The following is a 21,322-nucleotide window of genomic DNA, read 5'->3' as shown; positions in this document are numbered from 1 at the left end:
CTGTCTGTGACTCTTAAGAAAGGTACCAAATAAAGGTCCATTGGGATGTTTCAGTTACCGGAGCTGTAAAAACAATCTCAGTGGCATGTAAACAATTTCTTATGTCTATAGAATCTGTAGCTGTAGCTGAGGGATTGAGGTAGCATCCAGCAGAAATGACTTGCCTCTGCTTCTCACATGGTCTGAGGCCTCAGCTGAAGACTTGAGAAGTAAAAGAATCATCTTCAGGCTCATTCAGTCAGATGTTTGTTGATATAAACTATCAGCTGAGACCTTAGTTGTTGTTAGCTAGAACTCTGTGTGTGTGTGTGTGTGTGTGTGCGTGTGTGTGTGTGTGTTTGAGAGAGAGAGAGCGAGAGAGAGCATATGTGCACTTGTGCAAGTGAGGGAGGGGCAGAGGAGGAGAGAGAGAGAGAGGGAGAGAGAATCTTAAGCAGGCTTCTTGCTCAGCACAGAGCCCGACACAGGGTTCCATCTCATGACCATGAGATCATGACCTGAGCCAAAATCAAGAATCAGACAATCAACTGAGCCTCCCAAGCGCCCCAGGTTAGCTAGAACTATTATTTGTGGCTTCTCCATGTGGCATGTATTTGCTCAGAGCTCATAACATGGTGATTGGGCATGAAGGGTGCATGTTCCAAGAGAGAAACAAGTGGCATCTCTATCCTTTCTGATGACCTAGCTTTTAATGTCACGTAGCATTACTTCTACTATATTGATCAAAGAAGACACAAGCCTGCCCAGATTCAAGGGGTATGGATCAAACAACCTCATTGGTGGGAAGTAGCAAGGTTCTGAAAACACATGTGGGACTGCAGTCATTGCTTTATTGCACACAGTTTCCATGTCTTTTGCTAAAATTTTCACATATGATTAATAATTTATAGCTATCTTGAGTACTTTTACCAAAGAGACTATCTACCAGTTCCTTGTATCTACTTAAAAAAACATCTACAGTTGGGGCGCCTGGGTGGCTCAGTCAGTTAAGTGTCCGATTTTGGCTCAGTTCATGATCTCACCGTTCCTGAGTTCTAGCCCTGTGTCAGGCTCTGTGCTGACAGCTCAGGGCCTGGAGCCCGCTTCAGATTCTGCGTCTCCCTCTCTCTCGGCCCCTCCCCTGCTCACACTGTGTCTCTCTCTCTCTCAAAAATAAACATTAAAAAAAATCTATAGTTAAATGTGTCAAACAGATGCTGAAATTGATGGAGGGAAGTTTAAATTTAAAAGTGAAAATTCATAGCTTTATTTGTGTTTCTCAGTGAGGCGTTACACATTTGTTAATATTTTGGAGAGTGAATACTGAGGATTTATAATAAAATGAGATGGTAAAAGGAGTAAGAAGACTACATTCTTCTCTTACACAAGTAAATAATGAATACTCGGCTTCTAGGTAATTTTTTCCAGTTTCTTTTTGCTATATGCTATTTAATTTTTCTATTGCATTTAATTTTCTTTTTTTTTCTTTAATTTTTTTTTTCAACGTTTATTTATTTTTGGGACAGAGAGAGACAGAGCATGAATGGGGGTGGGGCAGAGAGAGGGAGACACAGAATCGGAAGCAGGCTCCAGGCTCTGAGCCATCAGCCCAGAGCCTGACGCGGGGCTCGAACTCCCGGACCGCGAGATGGTGACCTGGCTGAAGTCGGACGCTTAAGCGACTGCGCCACCCAGGCGCCCCAATTGCATTTAATTTTAATCTAAGGCATCTTAGTTAACGCAAATAGCAATGGCATACTTTATAGTTCTAAACTATAATATGTGATTGAACAGGAAGTTACAGGAGATATTTTATACAGGAATTGTTGAATTCTAAGAAATACCAAAATTGATATGACTTCCCTTCCCCAAACTTCCTTTTTTGTTGTTTTTTATTCTCTTCTTTTGGGCTAGGTGCTGATTTTGCTTGTCAGGAAGTTCGTTTCTGTCTGAACAGTGCTGAATTTTCAGGGCTATGCTCAGGCACTTCTGCTCAGCTCGAAGGTGGTCTGGAGAATCCTAGCATGGGACTTCCATGCAGATTAAGTTGGACTAGTTCTGGAATTAGGGCAGTGGTCATTTTGATACTTTGATTTTGTTTGGGATCCTCCCTAAAGGAACCAGATTGAATAGGGGATGCAATAGATCTTCTGGACCAGAGCTGTATGCATGTACCATCAATTCTTACATTCCAACTAACTGAACTAGTGGATCATGTTTTCAATGGTGCTGGAACAGAAATATAACTAATTTATCCTGCTAATTATTCTAGACCCCGAGCCTCCTTTTTCTCACTCCTCCTTAACAATTAAGGTAATTCCTTTGTCATATTCTCTTTGGAAGAAAGATAATAAAGAGACCACTCATTGCCTGTTGTCCAAAACACTCATGTGTTTCCTCTTGATGTAGTTGAGGCACAAAGCTATATCTGTCGCTCACTTTTCCCTCCCAAGTTTCATATTTCCCACTACTTTCTAGATAGTTCCACTTAGAACAGAAGTGGAAATCTCAAATTCGTTATGTTTAGCTATAAACTCTTCTTACCCCCCTCAGATCCACTTCTTGGTTAATTCTATAATTATTCCAAGCCAGAAGTCTGACTATCATGCTAACCACCCCCTCTTCTCAAGTTCTCACTAAGTCTTTGGTTCTAATAAACACTTAAAACATACTCATTCCTTACTCTTCTGACCAGCACATTCTGGTTTAGACCCTCATCTTGTCCTCTATCTCCTCATCTCTTCTAAACATCCCATGATAATTTCTCCTTGTATGAATTTCGCTTTAGTACAGCCTCAATCTGCCTCACTCATCTGCCTCAATCCCAGACATGGATTGTGCCTTGTTCATTGTGTCTCTGTGGCATAACAATGTGATTGTCACAACGAAAGTTTTTCCTGGGAGGGAAGAAGACAGACAGATAAACTGGCTGGCACACCTACCTTTATTTTTTTCCAAGCAAGTTACATAAGTTAGTAGCTAAATTTGAATTTAAAAAATGAGACTTTTTTTTTAAGTTTATTTATTTATTTTGAGAGAGAGCATAAACTGGGTAGAGGCAGAGGGAGGCGGCAGGGGGAGAAAGAGAATCTGCACTAACAGTGCAGAGCTAACGTGGGGCTCAAACTCACAAACTGAGATCATGACCTGAGCTGAAACCAAGATCAGATCCTGAACTGACTGAGCCACCCAGGTGCCCCAAAAATGAGACATTTCTTTAAATACTCACCATTCTCTGTGTTGGCTCAAATTCTAGGGAAAACACAGTCTTATTTACTTAATTACCTGAAAGAAAAAAATAAAGCAATGTATTTATCTTTTTTAGATGTAGATTACTGTTAGCTTTCTTGATTTCTTAAAATAAGTAGTGAGCACCAAAAAGAAAGGAAGTCTTGTATGTAAATTCACAAGTGAGGTGGATTAGTGTCCTGGGAGAGAGCATGTCTCACAGAGGAGATCAACAGAGATCAAAGATACTTACCAAATATATATTTGGTGTTTATATATATGCCATCATAGATATTTACCAAAGTCCTGACAAAGGATCACCTTTATCAGGTAAATATCTGTGATGTAAGGAGGAAATCTCAAGCCCCACAAGGTAGGCTATATGTGGAAAAATGAAGAGCAGAGAAGGCAACAACACCTGAAGAGAGGTAAGGATAGAAATATGGCCATATTGTTAAGAATGTAAACTCTCTGAAGACAGAAATTTCTGTCCATATAGTCTTTGAAATGTCTCGAGTACCAAAAGAATATCAGGTATGGTGCATAGCAGGTGTTCAGTAGTATTCGCGGAATTAATGAATGGACTTTGAAACCCAGCTAACTTATTGGGATACTGTCCGATAGCCATGACTTTTTTTTTCCCTAACAAAACTTAGAACAGGTAGCTGACAACAGCTTGTTGAGGAAAGAATGTTCTGGAATCACATCTCTATGCTCAGATGCGTAGCGTACTCAGAAAACATATGCCTCCTCTTTCTGGATCTTCATTCCTCTCCTCCAATCTCATTCTCTGTTGCAAATAAGCATACTTAAATCTCTCTCATTCTCCCTAAATCTCTGGATTTTTAATTTCCTTTTGTAACAAAGAAAGATATCGATGTCACTTTTTTTGGGGGGGCGGATTTTTTTTTCTTGTGAGATTTTCATTGTTTTATACCCAGTGGTTACTTGATTTCAAGGTCTTAAGAACCTTGAAAGCTTAACTTTCTTCAAAGTCAAATCAGGGTTTCAAATTTTGCCTACTTTTCATTATAACTGTAATGGCAAAAATTTAAAGCCTTATGAGAAAGAAAAAAAGATACTGTAGAATCTCAGTGGAAATGAATATGCCTTTCTATAGGTTGTGCATTCTCCTGAATATTGTGTGTTAATAAAAAAATCATCTGCCAAGGTTTTTAAAAATTCGAACCATCACCTTGACACTTCTCTCCTCACTGTATTGCTTTAGGTTAGCTGTGGCTTAAGCCTCTTGGATAATCTTGGAAATCATTTGAATATTCTGAAAAACTGACAGCTGGATTTGATACTGCATGTAAAACATTTTTTGTGTGTGTTACTTCTCATTTGTTTGTACCAGCTTTATCCTGAAGAATCGAAAACATGGTGAATAGAGTATAATGGAGAGGAAATTTCTTGGTGCAGAATGACTTTTTTCTTTCCTTGTCTCAACGTGGCCATTATTTCAGTCCCTATTCAGTCTACTGCTTATCAGACACCCTGTCTGGGGGAAAATAGCGGTAATTTTTATTTAACAAAGCACTTTTATATATTTGATCTCATTTAATCTTTGCAATGTCCTTGTGAACATTATCAGCACTTTTAAAGATGAGAAATCTGGGCTTGAGAGAGAATAGGCAACTTGATTGAGAGCGCACAGATAACTGAACAACTGAGGTTTGAACCAAATCCCTGGCTGATCAAATCAGTGAAGACAATGGTTGGGACGTGGCACTGTGAATGGTAGGTAACTTCTGTATTTTCAGTGGTATTTTTTGTTGTCATTTAGTAAGTTTTGGCTAACTATTTTAGCAGAAGCCAACAATCAAGTATGATGCCCCACAATGTTTTTTAAGCATTTTATATCAAACTGTTCATTATTATCTTAACTACCGAGTTTTGCAAAATGAGTATTGCAATTCTCTGCAGCCCACCTGACCGAAGCGGAACATTCTTTATGTCAGATACTTTAAAATGGGAAAAGAGGCCTATTGATGTTGGTGTTGGAAACAAGAAAAAAGGTCTCTCTTCTCCTGTCGTCATCTCTGTGTAGGATTCTCTCACAGCCCAGGCATTCTTCATCTCAGAATGGACGAGGCTGACAAAGGATGCAGTGTTACTGCTTTCTCAACAGCGCTGGGCCCCACTCAAGGCTCTTATTTTGTGGGGAGAGAAGAGAGTAGGTTTGGGTAACAGGCTGCCATCAGGACAGATGTAATGTTAATTAACCACAGCAGCACAGTCTGTCCCCAGGTCTCTGAGAGCAGTGAAAGGTCTCCCTCGGGGTCTCCAGATTCTGGTGCCTCAGAATGAAGCCTAGACAGGACAGAGGTGGGCCTGCACTAGCCAGCTTTTAATTAGTTATTCTTCCGTTGATTCTGAAGTGATTATCTTTTTAAAATCTGCTTTTAGGGGCGCCTGGGTGGCTCAGTTGGCTGAGCATCTGACTTCGGCTCAGATCAGGATCTCGTGTTTCCTGAGTTCGAGTGCCCCACAGGCTCTGTGCTGACAGCTCAGAGCCTGGAGCCTGCTTCTGATTCTGTGTCTCCCTCTCTCTCTGACCCTCCCCTGCTCACGCTGTGTCTCTCTCTCTGATATAAAATAAAAACATGAAAAAAATCTGCTTTTACATATCTGGAATTGGGCTGTGTTTTACATTGGCCACAACTAATAGGAAGTTTGCTGTTTGTTTTTGGATAGGGGGCTAAGTATATTAAAAAATGATTGTTTTCTCCAAATGTCTCAAGATCTTCCTTTTTTCTTACTCCTTTTACTATTTTTATTCTTACTCCTTCTTTTATTTCTTTTCACATCCTTCATTTCTTGGTATTTGTCATGTCAAAGTATTATGTACAATTATTGAAAATGTCACACTGTGGGAGTACTTGCTCCCCCAGCCAAACTCTGGGACTTCTCTTGGTTCCAGTTCCAGCCCATGTCCAGTGTCACAGAGCCAGGCTCCTTCACCCTGGCTTGTCCTGAACAGCTCTCCAGGGAGGGAACAGGGGACGGTGCCTTATTCTCCCTACCACCAAGTCAAGGCACCTGGGGAAACGAAATCAGGCAGTACTAGAAAACAAATCTTTGTGTGTCCAGGTCAGGATTATAAAAGATAAAGAAAGGAAATACATTAACATGCAGCATTTGATTTTGATAAATATATTATCCATATTTCCTTATTCCACCTTTTCTCATAAAGGACTTAAGACCATTTAACCCTGAAAAAAGATAAAGTGATTATTTTTATTGTGACGTTCTCTTCTCAAAAGCTGTATGTGTGTGTGTGTGTGTGTGTGTGTGTATATGTATATATATAAATATAATTATTTTATAGCAAAATCATAAGTATGTAAATGATTATTTTAATTGTATAGGGATGGAAATATTCATAGTAATATAGTGAGGGAAGCACCTGTGTGTACTACTGATTCCCTGCTTAATGTTTGATCCATTATTGTGATAATTTTGATTTCATTTGCATTTGGAAAATGATAGAGTTCTACCCCTAGACAAGGAGCAGGAAATACCATAGTGATAGACTGTGGGTTTGACCTGTCATGACGGTTGGAAGCCTGGGGAATACTCTTCGGAGACCAGACATCCGTGCTCCGTTCTCGCTATGCCATCTAGTGGAGCAGTGTGCTTGCTACCCGTGTGCGGGCAGAGGACTGAATGCGATTTTTTAACTTACATGGTATGTTTATTCTGTAACATGTATGCACAAATACTGGCAACATACATAAGAAGTGGTACTGCTAGTAAGTGGCAGGTAATGTGTTCAAAGAGTCCTTAAAAAAGCTGCTACATACAAGAATAACTAGTAACGTCCCCAGGATGAAAATTAACGAGAGAAACCTAACACTGCAGATACGAACATGTATTATAAAATAACAATAAGTAAATCTCGTTGGCACTGGCACAGGATCAATAGGACAGGATAGAATTCAGAAATCCACTGAGCAGGTGGCATTTTATGTAAATGAGGACAAGAATAGCTATCCATTGGGTTATAAATAAAGATGGATCCCAGCCTCATTCTTTCCTCCAAAAAGAGAGTCTAGATGATGAAGGGTTGAAAATTCAAGAAATGAAGCTATCAAACTAAAAGAAACTATGGGTATTTAAAAGATAATCTTAATGTGGGAAAACTTTTCTAAATATGTCAATAGGCCCAGAAGCCATTTAGGAAAAGATGTTTTATCCTTAGAGCAAAACAAAAAAGTTGACAGAAAATTATAAAATAATAATACTTAAAGGTAAATACTGTATTCAGTTCTTTAAGTCAAAATAAATTAATATGTTGACATCATCTAACAGAGTGCTGTGTAAAGAAGAGAGAGAATAAGAGGTAAAAGCAATTTGAATTTGTGTTTCTCTGGCTAGCATGTGAGGCTAGGCATCTTTCCATGTGAATGCCATTTGTTTTCCTTCCGTGAAATGGGTGTTTCCTGACATTGTTCCTGGAAGTTCTTTTTCTCATTATTTTGTTTTGGATATCAATCTTTTATTATGTATATTGAAACTATTTCTGCATATTATTATTATTATGCTTTTTTAAAGTGTCCTTTACTCTCTGGAAGTTTTATTGTTCTGTATTCAGATCTGTCAGTATTTTCTTTATGACTTCTGGGATTTGTGACTGGACCAGGAAGGCCTTCCTTGCCCAGAATAAAATTATCTTTGGGGGAGTTTTTTTCAAGTGCTTCATATATTTTCATTCAAAATGGCTTTTTAATTCTTCTCTAATTTATATTAGTGGAGAGATCTAAACTCATTTTGTCTAAGTCAGCGGTAGATGACTCTTTTCTGAGGAAACTGCTCAGTCTCTGAGTGCACAGCAGTCTGGCACTGCCTGCCACCCTCATTCCTCGCTCTTCTCCTTAAACCGGACATTTCATCGAGATGGCTCTAAATTCTAGAGTGCATTTTAATATCTACAAGGAAAATTTTCTTTTCCTGTTCTTTTTCAAAACCTTCTTGGCCTTTCTTATACATTTTCTTTTCCAGAATAATTTTGGATTCAGCTCTAGTTTCATAGCAGTCCTCTTGAAATGTAGGCTGGGAATGCAGTGAACTTAAAAAATATCATTTCCCTAATATTGATGTTTCCTTCTTGGCGCATGTCACATCTCTCCACCTATTCAGTTTTTCTCTTTTGTCCTTCAGTAAACTGTTCTTCATGCACGTCTTGTGCATTTTGTTAGGTTTACTCTACTCTTATGTATGATTTTTGTTGATACAGTAAATGAAGTGTTTTTTATTTTTATTTTTTTACTCTAAGTTTTTAACTTCAGGGGAACATTCTAAAGTACCTTTATTTTAACTGTTAAATTTCTGAAATTGTTTTTTTTTTTTGCATTGAACACATTTATTGTAAAGGTTATTATTTTTTAAAAGAGTTGTTATAAAATCGATTTGCACTTTATAAGTGATGGGGTCTTAAATTCCAGAAAATACTGTATATGTCTATAGAGGCAAGATGCCACCTGGGAACTCTCATCCCTTGGAGAGCCAGGCATACCTTTCATGAAGTTCCAGTTCCAAAGTCTTCACCATGAGCTCAGCAAATTCGGGATCTCTGCAGACGCTGGCTCCTTCAGCTCTTCATGCAGCCTGAATATCACCCTCATTAGCCACACCCAAAACTCAGTTGGTGTTTTGTGGGAACATTTTATGTTTTAGGTTCCCACAAAATATCAGTCACACCAAACGTTCTGTGAATTTAGGCTGAGGATGGGAGATCAAGGGAGGAGCTGGTTATGTCCAGGAGACCAGTGTCAGGCTCACTGTCTCTTGACCTCTGACCTTTCGCTTCCCCTCTTCCTTCAGTCCCCAAGAATAGCAGTTTAGAAGTCACCTTGAGGCCTCAATTCTAAGCCAAGTGGAGTATTATCTTCCAAAAATACTGAGTGCTTTTCCTGCAGGGAACTCGAATAAGTAAAATTTTCTCTGCTCCCTTTCATATCAGTGAAAGCTATTTACTTGAATTGTAAATGTATTGTAAATGGTTAATGCGTATGGTTAGAAAAAATCTGGAAAATACATTAATGGATTTTATTTTATATCACATAGAACAAAGAACAAATAACTGAAGTATTTATTGCATAGAGTCCATTGAAACTCAAAGACCTTTTAAGTCCTTGGGAAACAAATTTTAAATAACATTATTACTGTAAGGCTTAGTATATCTGAATGTAAGCTTTTTTTTTTTTTAAATGGCATTGACCCTGAAATATTAATCTTTAGAGAATTGGGTAGTGGGTGATAAAGTGCTTGAAGACGAACCATAGGGATAAAACATAGTATTCAAGTCATTCTACCGTGCAGCATTTATATTTGTTTTAAGTACATCCGGCTTAGGACTGAATCTAAAATGAAAATTTTAAATCAGTTTGCTCTTGTTTCTTACTTTGAATCCACAGATAACACTGTTATATTTTCAGCACATGTGCTGTTCTTGGTAAATGGAGTAGAATACAAATTGAAAACTTTAATAATTACAGCTTGTTTTAATCAGGAGCTAGAAGGGTGTGCCCCCTTCTGTCTTCATCCCAGTTATCTGGTGACACTATTCACTAACTCATTTTGGGCATAAAATGTGGTCCCCTCTTCCCTGTTAAGAATGAGTACTATAGAGCTGTTAATACAGATATCATTAAGTGATTTTACAAAAAGGGGGGAAAAAAGAAAACAAAGAAAAGGAAGACATGTTGGGGCCTGATGTGCCATATAGATATTTTGTTTTGAGCTATGCAGTGATGTCATTGTGATGATACTTCTTCCCTTGCAGTTAACTCCCAGCCGCAAATCAGGGTATACCAGAAAGTGATGTGAAATGCAAAAGGCATGGGCTACACTGTAGTAATTCATTCATCCTGAACGAGAGACCCGCAGGGTCTGGAGATGGAACTGTGATGGCTCACTCTGCACATTATGAATTCAGAGTGGGTCTGGCCTTTTGTCATGCCTGTATTATGGCAAAGGTGTTGTGTATGGACAACACATTTGTTTTCCTCGTAGTGGAATTATGTGTTCCTCTCAGTGCTGTGGCTCTATTAGTTTTCATATGGGAAAGTGATGCTCGATGTCTTTGACAAAGACTTATTCAAAGGGATAACTTACCATAAAAACAAGTTTGTGCCTACAGAGCAAAACAAAGCAAGGATAGTATCCCTTAAAACTGACTGCTTTCATTTTCAGTGTAAATCAACCATACTGGCAAAACTCTGTTAATGTGTCCTCCTCCAAAATGAGTGAGTCCTACAATGTTAGAATTGTCCCTCCTTAACATTGGATCTGCTATGGCCCAGCATGTGTTGGGTGTTGAAGGACAGGTTTGAGAATTTAGCATTTTCCCACACAACGAGGGAGAATAGCAACCACTGGACATCTCCAGAACCCCTGGATGCCTCACGATAGCACATGTATGATCTGTGTTCTGTATGAGTTAGAGAGATATTTAGAGAAATGATAAAATTCATTAGGCCTATGGATCTTTGGAACTATTAGCAGATTCCTTCTCTTTCTTATCATAATACAGTATGAGTCCACAGATGAAAATTACCAAGTGTAGACCAAATGGAGTAGAATATAAATTGAAAGCTTTAATAATTCTTTTACAGTTATTTTACAGCCCACTCCTTTTATTTTTAATGTTAATTTATTTTTGAGAGAGAGAGAAAGCATGAGCAGGGGAGGGGCAGAGAGAGAGGGGGCAGGGGATCCTCAGTGGGCTCTGTGCTGACAGCAGAGAGCACGATGTGGGGCTCGAAATCACAAACCGTGAGATGATGACCTGAGCCGAAGTCAACTGACCGAGCCACCCAGGTGCCCCGAAGTCAGCCCATTCCTAAAATAAAATCTTCCTGGGTGGGGGTGGTCATTCATGTTTTTGTTGTATGTCCAGTCCACATCTTTCACTTGTATCCTTATGCAGATTTATCCCTGACCATGTTTTAAACATTAGTTTTAATTTTTTGACTGAGATCTGAAGCCATTAGCTGCTGATTTGTTGTTGTTATTTGTCTGTCTTATCAAAGTAACTGTGTGCCCTCTTTATTTCTGTTAGCGTTGTCAGATGAAATATCTTAAACAAAAACAGTTATTTAAAGGAAAGCTTTGTATCCTCTACTTACTAATCGTTTAAGATTACCTGAAGGCTTTTTAAAAACTGGGCTGTTGATGCTGATTACGAAATATATTGGCCTTTCATAAAATTAACTGCTGCATTTTGATTTACAGGATCTGCAAATGTGGGTAAATGGTGCTAATGAACATGGCTTTGTCCTGGTGTCTTTCGGAGCTGGTGTCAAGTATCTTTCAGAAGACATTGCTAACAAACTGGCTGGAGCTCTGGGGAGATTGCCCCAAAAAGTGATTTGGAGGTAAGGTAATAGCATCAACTGTTTCTTCACTGTGTATTTTTGTTATTCCCTTGCTTAACTTGCAGGGCCCTGTAAAGCTAGCACATTGGTTCCCCAGCAAGATTAGCAGGAGCTTCTCCTAACTTTTCATTTTTGTTTCTTAGTGTATTGAAATCTAGCGACTAATTTATAAGACTCTGTGATGGATAAAGAAAGAGACATCAAGCCTTGGAGCATAGGAAGAAAATATGATGCAAGGGCGCCTGGGTGGCTCAGGGGGTTAAGTGTCCGACTCCATTTTGGCTCAGGTCACCATCTCACAGTTTGTGAGAGTGAGCCCCCCATTGGGCCCTGTGCTGACAGCGTGGAGCCTGCTTGGAATTCTCTCTCCTCCCCATCTCTCTGCCTCTCTCTCTCTCTCTCTCTCAAAATAAAATTTAAAAACATTAAAAAATCTTCAAGAAAAAAAGAAAATATGATGCAGAATGATTTATCCTTGTGTCAGATGCATTTTTTATGTTATCCTAAGCTTTATATCCTTATTTACCCTTCTGTTAGTGTCATTTAAAAAGTTGTTTTAATTACATGCATTTCTATATACTTTCTACATACCTGCAAATCAGTGTTGGAATGAGGTAGAAAATGATAGATGAATGCATAAATAGGCAAAATATTTCATGGAACCTTTTGTCCTCTATAAATGCTTTTTATTTCTTTTACCCCCCCCCCCCAAAAAAAAATATAGGCCTTAAAACCGCAATAACTTGCCAGTTAATGCTGGTTAAAACAGATCCTTAGATTACCCCACTTCCCAACAAGTGTCTGTGTCAGTCCACCATGTAAAAATCCGACGTGAACACTATTTACCATGTATTTATTTAGTACCTACCAGTGCCGCTGGGATCTGGGGATACAGCAGTGAACAACCCCCCCAAGTCTCAAGCTGTTACAAGTAGGGTCTGAGTAATATGTCTTTTTCCTTTATAACAATGGTGTAAGGATTAGCTCCCACTTTTCCTGCCTGAGCTATGAAATGGATACATATTTTATTCCAACTGTTTAGGACGTCTTCCTTTGGATGCCAGATCTATTGCATTTCCTCTAAGGGCTTAACCCAGAAAGCACCCTTCTGCTTCATTTAGGACAGTTTGTGTCTGCTCAGTTCAGACTCGTGTCGTTCTCTCAGTTGTGAAGTATGTTCATGGTTTATCTTTCATAGATCAAGGCACTAAATGACTTAATTATAAACTCTGCCCCACGGAGTGCCTGTCACTGGGGCCAAGCTGGAGGAGAGTGCTTTCTGGTTTCTTTCAATTCTCACACCTTCCCATAGGCTCCACGTGTCGAAGATCGGAGCTATAGACTGCTTAGTGGTGGCCCTCCCAGCTTTTTCATGTTTCTCTTTCTGGGTTCTGCTGGAGAGTGACTTTCTAGCCCAGGTTTATTTACATGCTTCTCACCTCTAGCCCCCATCTCTGTGATGGGGTGAGAAGAGCCGAAAGAAAATAGATCTCAGTATGAGAGTGTTTTTTATTTCTCTCACAATCAATGAAAATGTGAAAAAGAAACATAATTAAAATTTTGTTGTTAGTAAAGCCTGGTTTCCTTCTTAAGATAGCAATAAAAGATCATTTAACATTTATTTTAAATCTAATAATTTAAGCACAGAGTCCATACCGAGAGTAAAGTTCGGTTTTTGAAAGATTCATTGTCTGATGTACATTTTAGGTTTTCTGGAACCAAACCAAAGAATCTAGGAAACAACACTAAGCTCATAGAATGGTTACCACAAAATGACTTGCTTGGTAAGTCAGTGACACGTGGGTACTTACTTGGCATTTAGATTTTAACTGAGTAAATGTGATTTTTGTATTTGAGCAGTTTATACAATATGTGTGTAGTTTATGGTAGAGTCACTAGAATACCTAGTATCTCATGTTAGATTTCAAACCAACAAGTCAGATCTTTCTTTGTTGGAAAATGATTTGTAAAATATAATCATTTTATGTCTGTAAATTAAGGTTTTTAGACCAGTCAGCAATTTTAATTTTCTGGAAAATATGCTTAATAAGGTATATAAACCAGCAGTGGATAAAGTTATACCTGATTAGACTAATCAGCTAAAGGTAGTAAAATTAAAACAGTGAAAATGTAGATTTGTGTTATAATTGTATTACAGATGTATCTGACTAACCTGAGAAGTTCAAAGTTACTCATATGATTGAAACTAAAAAGGTCAAGAAAACATTTAATTCATCTTACCTTTATTTGTTTCATCTGTTCATTTCCCCTTAAGTCATCAGAAATTTTTGAAACACACATTTATTTATTTAATTATTTATTTATTTGAATTCTGATCCTTAACTAAAAATTAAAATAACAGTTATATGAATTTATTTTAAGATATTTGATCGAATAAATTTAACTCATTTTGTTGTCTTCAATAAGCATTGATAGTAAAACCGTAAAGTAATTTCATTAATTTCTAGCAAAACATGATGCTGTATTAACCTTTAAGATATTAAGGAAATTATAAAAATGTTATTGATTTGGCAATATTGACATCATTTGTTCAACAATACTAAAATCTAACAGCTATATAAGCTTCTTTAAATTTTAAATTACATTATTAAAAATAGGCTTTGAAAAGTATTTTTTAGAAGCTAAAATGGCCATCCTAAAAACCAGCAAATTGAATTTTGCAACTAAAAAACAGTGAGGAATTTTCTTTATATAATTCCTTTTCATCTAGTTCTTCATATATGTTATTCTATAAATGACAAAATTGAATAAGAAACAGGGCAATTTACCTTCTTAATATTTGTATTTTTTTTTATGTCTTTACTATTATGACTTCAGATTCCATAGAAGGTAGGAAGAAGCAGAGAATTTAAATAAGATAACCTGGACTATCAGCTGTTTCAGTGCAACAGTGTGATGCTGCTCTCTGGGAACACTGAAACTGTTAGCATGGTTTTCTTCTGAGAGCCTCTACAGCAAGGTGTAGCTACTCAGTGGTGCACACCCAATGGCCCTCCTTAAGTTCAGAGCTCTTCTGTGTTCCTCAGAACCTCAGTTCTCTGCCTTTGCCAAGATCAGTGTCCTTTTTTATCATTAGGCATGACTTTATGAGTCCACTGCTGGCTTCTAACAATGATCAGAAGATTCCTCCAGGATGAGAAGTAGGAACCCAATCATTATCTTTCCCCTTTCTTCTTTCCATACTATCCCTTGCCCTCCACACACCAGCACTGTCTTATTTTTCACTGCTGGGCTTTGTGGTAAGGTTTTGTTCAGAGAAAAGGTTTTGCTGCAAAAAAAAAAAAAAAAAAAAGTTTGAAGTGCACTGAGAGAGCAGATCCATTAGGTGGGCCGAGTTGAGAAGCCACTTGTAGGCAAAGGTGACACTGAGTAATTCTAATAGACATGGAGTGGGAGAGTCCCTGCACCCTACTGAGACCAAGGTTCTACATACCATTTTATACCTGGTGTGTGTATATTTAAAAGACTTCTATTTCTGCAAGCTGTAATTCCTTTCTGGCCATAGCATACATTTCCTAAGTGCAATGTTTCCTTGTCCTACACTTATACAGGGTTTTCAGTTTCAGTACCTTTTATGAAATATTGGCTGGTCACGAGGGGATCTGTGTTTTGAAATACCTCATTAATTTTGATAAATTGTCTTCCTTTATCCCCATGACAACTCGATGTTACATGATGTTCCATCTCTTACAACTAATTTTTATGTGTCAGTCCCTACTTGTTTATATACCTAAACTGTGAAATTGGACCCTAAAATTGTGAAGCCAGAAGCTGACATGACTTGAATGTTGTAAATACTTTGTACCATACAGTGTTCCTCCTTGGATAAGCACATAAACTCTTCCTGAACTTTAGGAATCTAGCCCCACATTTTAACATGGTTTTTTTTTTTTTTGTTTTCTTAAAAAATGTGTTTTACTTTAAGATAAATGCCTGGGGATCCAGAAGTGGATGTCTGTTTGTAGCAGAATGTGGTTGCACCCTGGTATTTTTGGCATTTCTTGCTTTTGTTGACTTCCTATTTAGTATTGGCCTTTTAAATAGATGTTGCTAGCCAGTTGATATTTATGTTTGAGGGAAAGTTGTAATATGCTCTAAAAAGCTATAGATTTTAAATTTATAAATTTAAAAATGACTCTTAATTGATATATACATCAATTCACTATTTATATAACAAGCATTTTAATTGATATAGGGCAGGAATCAGTGAAATTATGCCTTTAAAAATTCTGTATCTAAAATATATATTTAGTATAGTGTTGACTTTTAAGAGATTTCTGGAAAATCTCTTTTTTAGAGTAATATACAATACCCTAAGTTGTTTTCTTTTTTAATCCTTCTTTAGGGCATTCCAATATTAAAGCCTTCCTGAGCCATGGTGGTTTGAATAGTATTTTTGAAACTATGTATCATGGTGTACCTGTAGTGGGAATCCCACTCTTTGGAGACCACTATGATACTATGACCCGGGTCCAGGCAAAAGGCATGGGGATATTGCTAGAATGGAAGACAGTTACTGAAGGAGAGCTATATGAAGCACTGGTGAAAGTTATCAATAATCCCAGGTGAGTTTACAATGAACATGAAAGCAGATGAAATATATATACCATAGCATATTGTCAATAACCAAGTATTGCCAAGAAGTTGTCAATAAACCAATTATAGGAATATCCTTTACATTCCTGTGTCTAAATCCTTGTGCATGTTTTCTATAATTTTAAAAATAAAAATGGCAAGTATATATATATATATATAGCCAGCCATGTATGACCTTGAATAATATTCTACCAGGATTTGCCAAATTGAGGGAGAAATTACAGTGGGAACAATCATCAGATCCCTAAAATGTGTCAAATTTTATTTGTTCTTTGTCTCATTTTAATACTCGTAATATCTGCATATCACTATTTTCACTATTCACATTGTAAAGATGAGGCACTTGAAACTCAGAGGGCTTAAGTAATTTGCCCATAGTTGCACTAAGCTATTAGAGTAGATATTTGAACCAGGAATGTCTGATTCCAAAGCTGGTGCTCTTTGTATTGACTGGTGCTAGGTTTCCTTAGGACTGAGTATCACTGAAACACAGAGATTTGTTTTCATAGTTGCAGAACTAGTCTGAATCTTTAGCTTTTTAAATTTTTATTTCTTGAATGTCCCCAGTTAACCACTAAGTTTCAAATAGTCTAGAGAGCTGGCCTGTGTAGTTTTATTTATTTTATTTTATTTTATTTTTTTTTAACGTTTATTTTATTTTTGGGACAGAGAGAGACAGAGCATGAACGGGGGAGGGGCAGAGAGAGAGGGAGACACAGAATCAGAAGCAGGCTCCAGGCTCTGAGCCATCAGCCCAGAGCCTGACGCGGGGCTCAAACTCACGGACCGCGAGATCGTGACCTGAGCTGAAGTCGGAGGCTTAACCGACTGAGCCACCCAGGCGCCCCTGGCCTGTGTAGTTTTAAAACAAAGCAGTAGTTTTCCCTATTTTTTCATGACATTTAATTGATCTTGCATTTCAAATGGCAGTAATATTTGGAGGACAATAAGCTTTTTCTATTTTTACCTGGGCATATGGCTTAACACTTGGATTGGGAAACATTGAGATGTTCTAAGAAACAACCAATAATAGGAAAAATTCTCTCATTTAAAATGATGCAGCTTTCATATAAAAGGCTGGGTTCAAGTGCACTGAGGTTCATTGTGCTGCCTTACATGGGCTCAGAGGCAGCCATCATGCTCTGACCTCTTAAAGGATCCAGTGTCTCTTGGTCGCAACTCTGGCATTTGGAGCAATATGTTCTCTAAGACGTGGGGTGCTTGAGTATGGGGATCCCTTTGTCTGTGTTTTATAGCTCTTCTTTTAAAGTTGAGTGTTTTTCAAGTCATGATGTTTTTATGGAAAATGATATATGTCTTTCAGGACTTTTTAGAAAGGTTTGTAGAATGCAGCCCTAAAGCAGAGTTTATGGGGGGATAGTTACAGAGCTACTAAGACTGGATTTGTTCCACAGAGAAAAAGCAAAAGGCTGGATTATCCACATACCGACATTCTGTCAGTGTTCTTTGAGGTATAAACAGGGCGACACTATAGTCGTAGGTCACATTGCAATGAAATCCCAGTTATGCAATCTTCATGTATCCATAAGTACTCTGATTTCAGAATATTGACTATTTTAGAGGGTATTTTCATTATACATATATACATACATGCATATATATATGTATATATATATGGCTTCATGGTGTTGTTTTTCAACTCCTTGTCCTCTGTTTAATAAGTATAATATTCTCACACCATCCCTTAAACTTATTTTAAATCAGAGGCAGAATTAAATTTTATTGCTAAAAAAAAGGTATTGAGACAAAGTGCTGCATTTTTCTTCATCTCTCCCTTTTAGAATCTAATAAATGTACTCCTCTTCCTGGTTGAGATTCATTGGTTAATGGAATTTAAAAGCATATGGAGAGAAGAAGTATGTGTGGGCAAGAGGTGTGGCATAGTATAAAAAAGAGCTGGGGTTCAGAGACAGAAAAACTGGAATCTGAATCTCAACTTTATAATCATAATCAGGTTGCCTAGTCTGTCTAATTTTCATTTCCCTCTTTCAAATTTATTTTATTGCCTTAACATAAGACAATGTGTTTAAAGCATTTACCACAGTGCTTGGCACATATTAGGTACTTAATAAAGAAAAGTGGCTTTTATTATTTTCCTCATTTTAGAGTGAGAAGGTCTAAAATATAATGAACCTGGTATCTCCATGATCATTCTGTGTTCTCCCTCCACTCCATAGCTACCGTCAGAGGGCCCAGAAGCTTTCAGAAATCCACAAGGATCAACCTGGTCACCCTGTCAATCGGACTGTCTATTGGATAGATTACATTCTTCGTCACAATGGAGCCCATCACCTACGTGCCGCTGTCCATCAAATCTCTTTCTGTCAGTATTTTTTACTGGATATTGCCTTTGTGCTTTTGCTTGGTGCTGCCTTGTTCTATTTCTTCTTGTCCTGGGTGACAAAATTGATCTACAGAAAAATCAAAAGTTTGTGGTCTAGAAATAAGCATAGCACAGTTAATGGACATTACCATAATGGAATCCTCAATGGCAAGTACAAAAGAAATGGCCATATTAAACATGAAAAGAAGGTGAAATGAGCCAACAGCCCACATGATAGTAACCAACCTGTTCAGTCACTGGATTTTTACTGCTATAATTTAGTCTAACAACTACTAAAAGTAAAATGTCAGTAAACAATTCTAACACTCCCTTATTGGATCTTACTAACAGAATTCTGTGGAATTAAGATGGCTGTAAAAAGCACAAACCTAAAATGCAAAAATGTATTTTATTTGAATACTGATATAGAGAGTTTGGGCACTGAACCTTTTAGAAGCCTTATTTAAATCAATTAAGTGACCATGTCAGACCTTAGTTTTGAATCTTGATATGTGTGTGTCCCAGAAGAGGAATGGTTTCTTTTCTCTTAAAAAGATTTGTTTGTGTGCATGTGTGTATGGGTGTATGTTTCCTAATTAAGGGAATTTTTAGCTGGCTGCTTGATATATTTGTTGAAGGTACAACACACTCAAGAATGAAATAGACAGGATCCAAATGTTTCTTTTCTAGAATTTAATATATGTGAACTCAGAACACTACCATGAAAGAACACTTTTCCCTCAAAACTGAATGCAGTAGGAGAAAATGAAAAGATAAATGGCACCTTTTTTGTACTTCTTGGTTCGTTTGTGATAGTTTTTTTGTTTTGTTTTGCTTTTTATTTTTGTTTTCCTTCTCTTACAGACCGTGGGCACTTCTGGGGGAAAAATACATGCAATTAAGTACATGTATAAGTTGGTTGTCCCATTTTACTTTTATTTTCCCCTTACCAATAATTTGTCTCTAGAAGAATTTTATAGTCCTTTCTATTTCATTTTAGTGAATAACATTATGTTAAATGCATAATTCAGACAAAGCAACAAAGCTCTGACTTTTGTTCAAAGTACTGAAGACTATTGCTTTTATGGCATCTTTAAACAGGGCTGTTTGAATGTTTTTGTAACCGATGGCTTTTTTTATAATGTACCTTTTGAATGTTCAGGTGTTAAGATTTCCAAAGTTTTAACTTTAAAAAACGATCTTCTTCATCCCTTTTGTTGTCTGGGCCACACAATCTATATTTAACATAGGTGCCAACAGTTAATTAAGTGGAGCATTTACAGCTCTCTATACTGGTACCTACTTTGTCTGAGAAGTTTGAGATCTCGTTAACAAATCAAACTTTACATATTACGCAGAAGTGACAGAGAAATTGTATCACTTGTTTATGAAAATGAGTTTCTGTTTCCCTCTTCACTTCTTCACCACCCCACCTCACCCCACCTCAGTAGTGTTTTCCAGTCATTGTGGCTGACATGGAACAGTGACAGTATTCATTTGAGGATAGGGATGCAAGTCACACACATAAAATCAGGACCTCCTGGCTGACCATTCACTAGTTGGCAACTATGAGTTTATTCCATGTCATTCTGTTTACCTAGCATTTGCACTACACATGTTGAGTGTATGCTTTATTTATTCGTAGCTTGAAATCCCATGGCTGACAGCTGAGAGTAGAAATATACATTTACCTAATGACATTCACTAACATGGGAAGAGTTGTGAAAATTCTAGAATGCTGTAAATCCTTGTCATACACTATGACATACAACTTCATTGCACTCCCACCAGGAGCCACTCTCCTGTACTTAGAAATAATGTCACAAGTAGTTTTCTAATGTACAATGCAGACAAACGTACTGCTCTCTGAATACTTGAAGAAATGGTATTATACATATAAGCCTATTAGTTATACCTTTTCACAATCTTATCATTATGTTGCCGTTAAAAGGGAAAAAAGGCACAGGCGATGAATGGTGGGATGGCAACAGGCTTAGAGTGTATGAATGAGTTGATTTTACTTTTTTGGAATTGGATGAAGTTGACAGTAGGCACTCACTGGATGATTAAGCATAAATTAATCTCCACTGTGATAAAAACTTAATAAACATGATTTAAAAATAGAGAAATGTTGTTGGAATAAAATTTTTATTCAGATTTTATTTCACAATATTATGTATATCCATTATAAACATGTTTCTAAGACATGTCTCCCAACTTTTATATGTGTATATGCGTGTAAAAAACAGTATGTTACCTGTGGGAATATTTTTATTATTATTAAACAGAGGGATTTACCTTATAAGTACATCAACATGGATCTTAAAATTATCCCAGAATTAAAAATGTTAAGTGTAGGTATTTACTGATCACTGTTGTTGGTTTTTTGTTTTTTGTTTTTTTTTCTAGAAAGCTTATTGTTAGCCAGTTTTTGGTAAATAGAGTGATTTTAAATTTTCCACATTTGGGCTAGATTCTCTAATAAAGTAAAGTTTTCAAGAAGGTATTTATTCATTTGTTATTTAAAAAGAGCCTCTGCAAATATTTTCATAGCTTGTCATCATCATATCAAATGCAAATGAGACATTGATCCATTTTCCTCCAGAGCCATAACTTTTAATATCCCTCCACGTAGACATAGGGGCAGAATTTGGATGCCCAGGATTGGAGGGAGCTAATGTTTGGGTGAAAGCAATGGTTTATGATTGAAGGGGAAGCAAGCTAGAGATTCTTTCCTGGGAATATAGAAACCTTGTGTTACAATATGAAGACC

General features: G+C 37.3%; 1 protein-coding gene across 2 annotated transcripts in view; it reads left to right on the top strand.

Annotated features, from left to right (window-relative positions):
- UGT8 (UDP glycosyltransferase 8) overlaps nucleotides 1–21,055 on the top strand; it is an 86,518-nt gene extending 65,463 nt beyond the window's left edge. Inside the window, exons 3-6 of one of the 2 annotated variants that reach the window (XM_043569705.1) lie at nucleotides 11,446–11,588; nucleotides 13,296–13,372; nucleotides 15,955–16,174; nucleotides 18,404–21,055. In XM_043569705.1, coding sequence (XP_043425640.1) covers nucleotides 11,446–11,588; nucleotides 13,296–13,372; nucleotides 15,955–16,174; nucleotides 18,404–18,767 — 804 coding nt within the window. In that variant the 3' untranslated portion in view covers nucleotides 18,768–21,055. The remainder of the gene's footprint in view (nucleotides 1–11,445; nucleotides 11,589–13,295; nucleotides 13,373–15,954; nucleotides 16,175–18,403) is intronic. The other variant, XM_043569696.1, reaches the window with a different exon arrangement.
- The last annotated feature ends 267 nt before the right edge of the window (nucleotides 21,056–21,322 follow it).

This window comes from Prionailurus bengalensis, chromosome B1 (genome assembly GCF_016509475.1).
Source record: "Prionailurus bengalensis isolate Pbe53 chromosome B1, Fcat_Pben_1.1_paternal_pri, whole genome shotgun sequence".
Lineage (NCBI taxonomy): Eukaryota > Metazoa > Chordata > Mammalia > Carnivora > Felidae > Prionailurus > Prionailurus bengalensis.
Note: the sequence above shows the minus strand (reverse complement) of the source record. Positions and strands in the feature narration are given on the sequence as shown.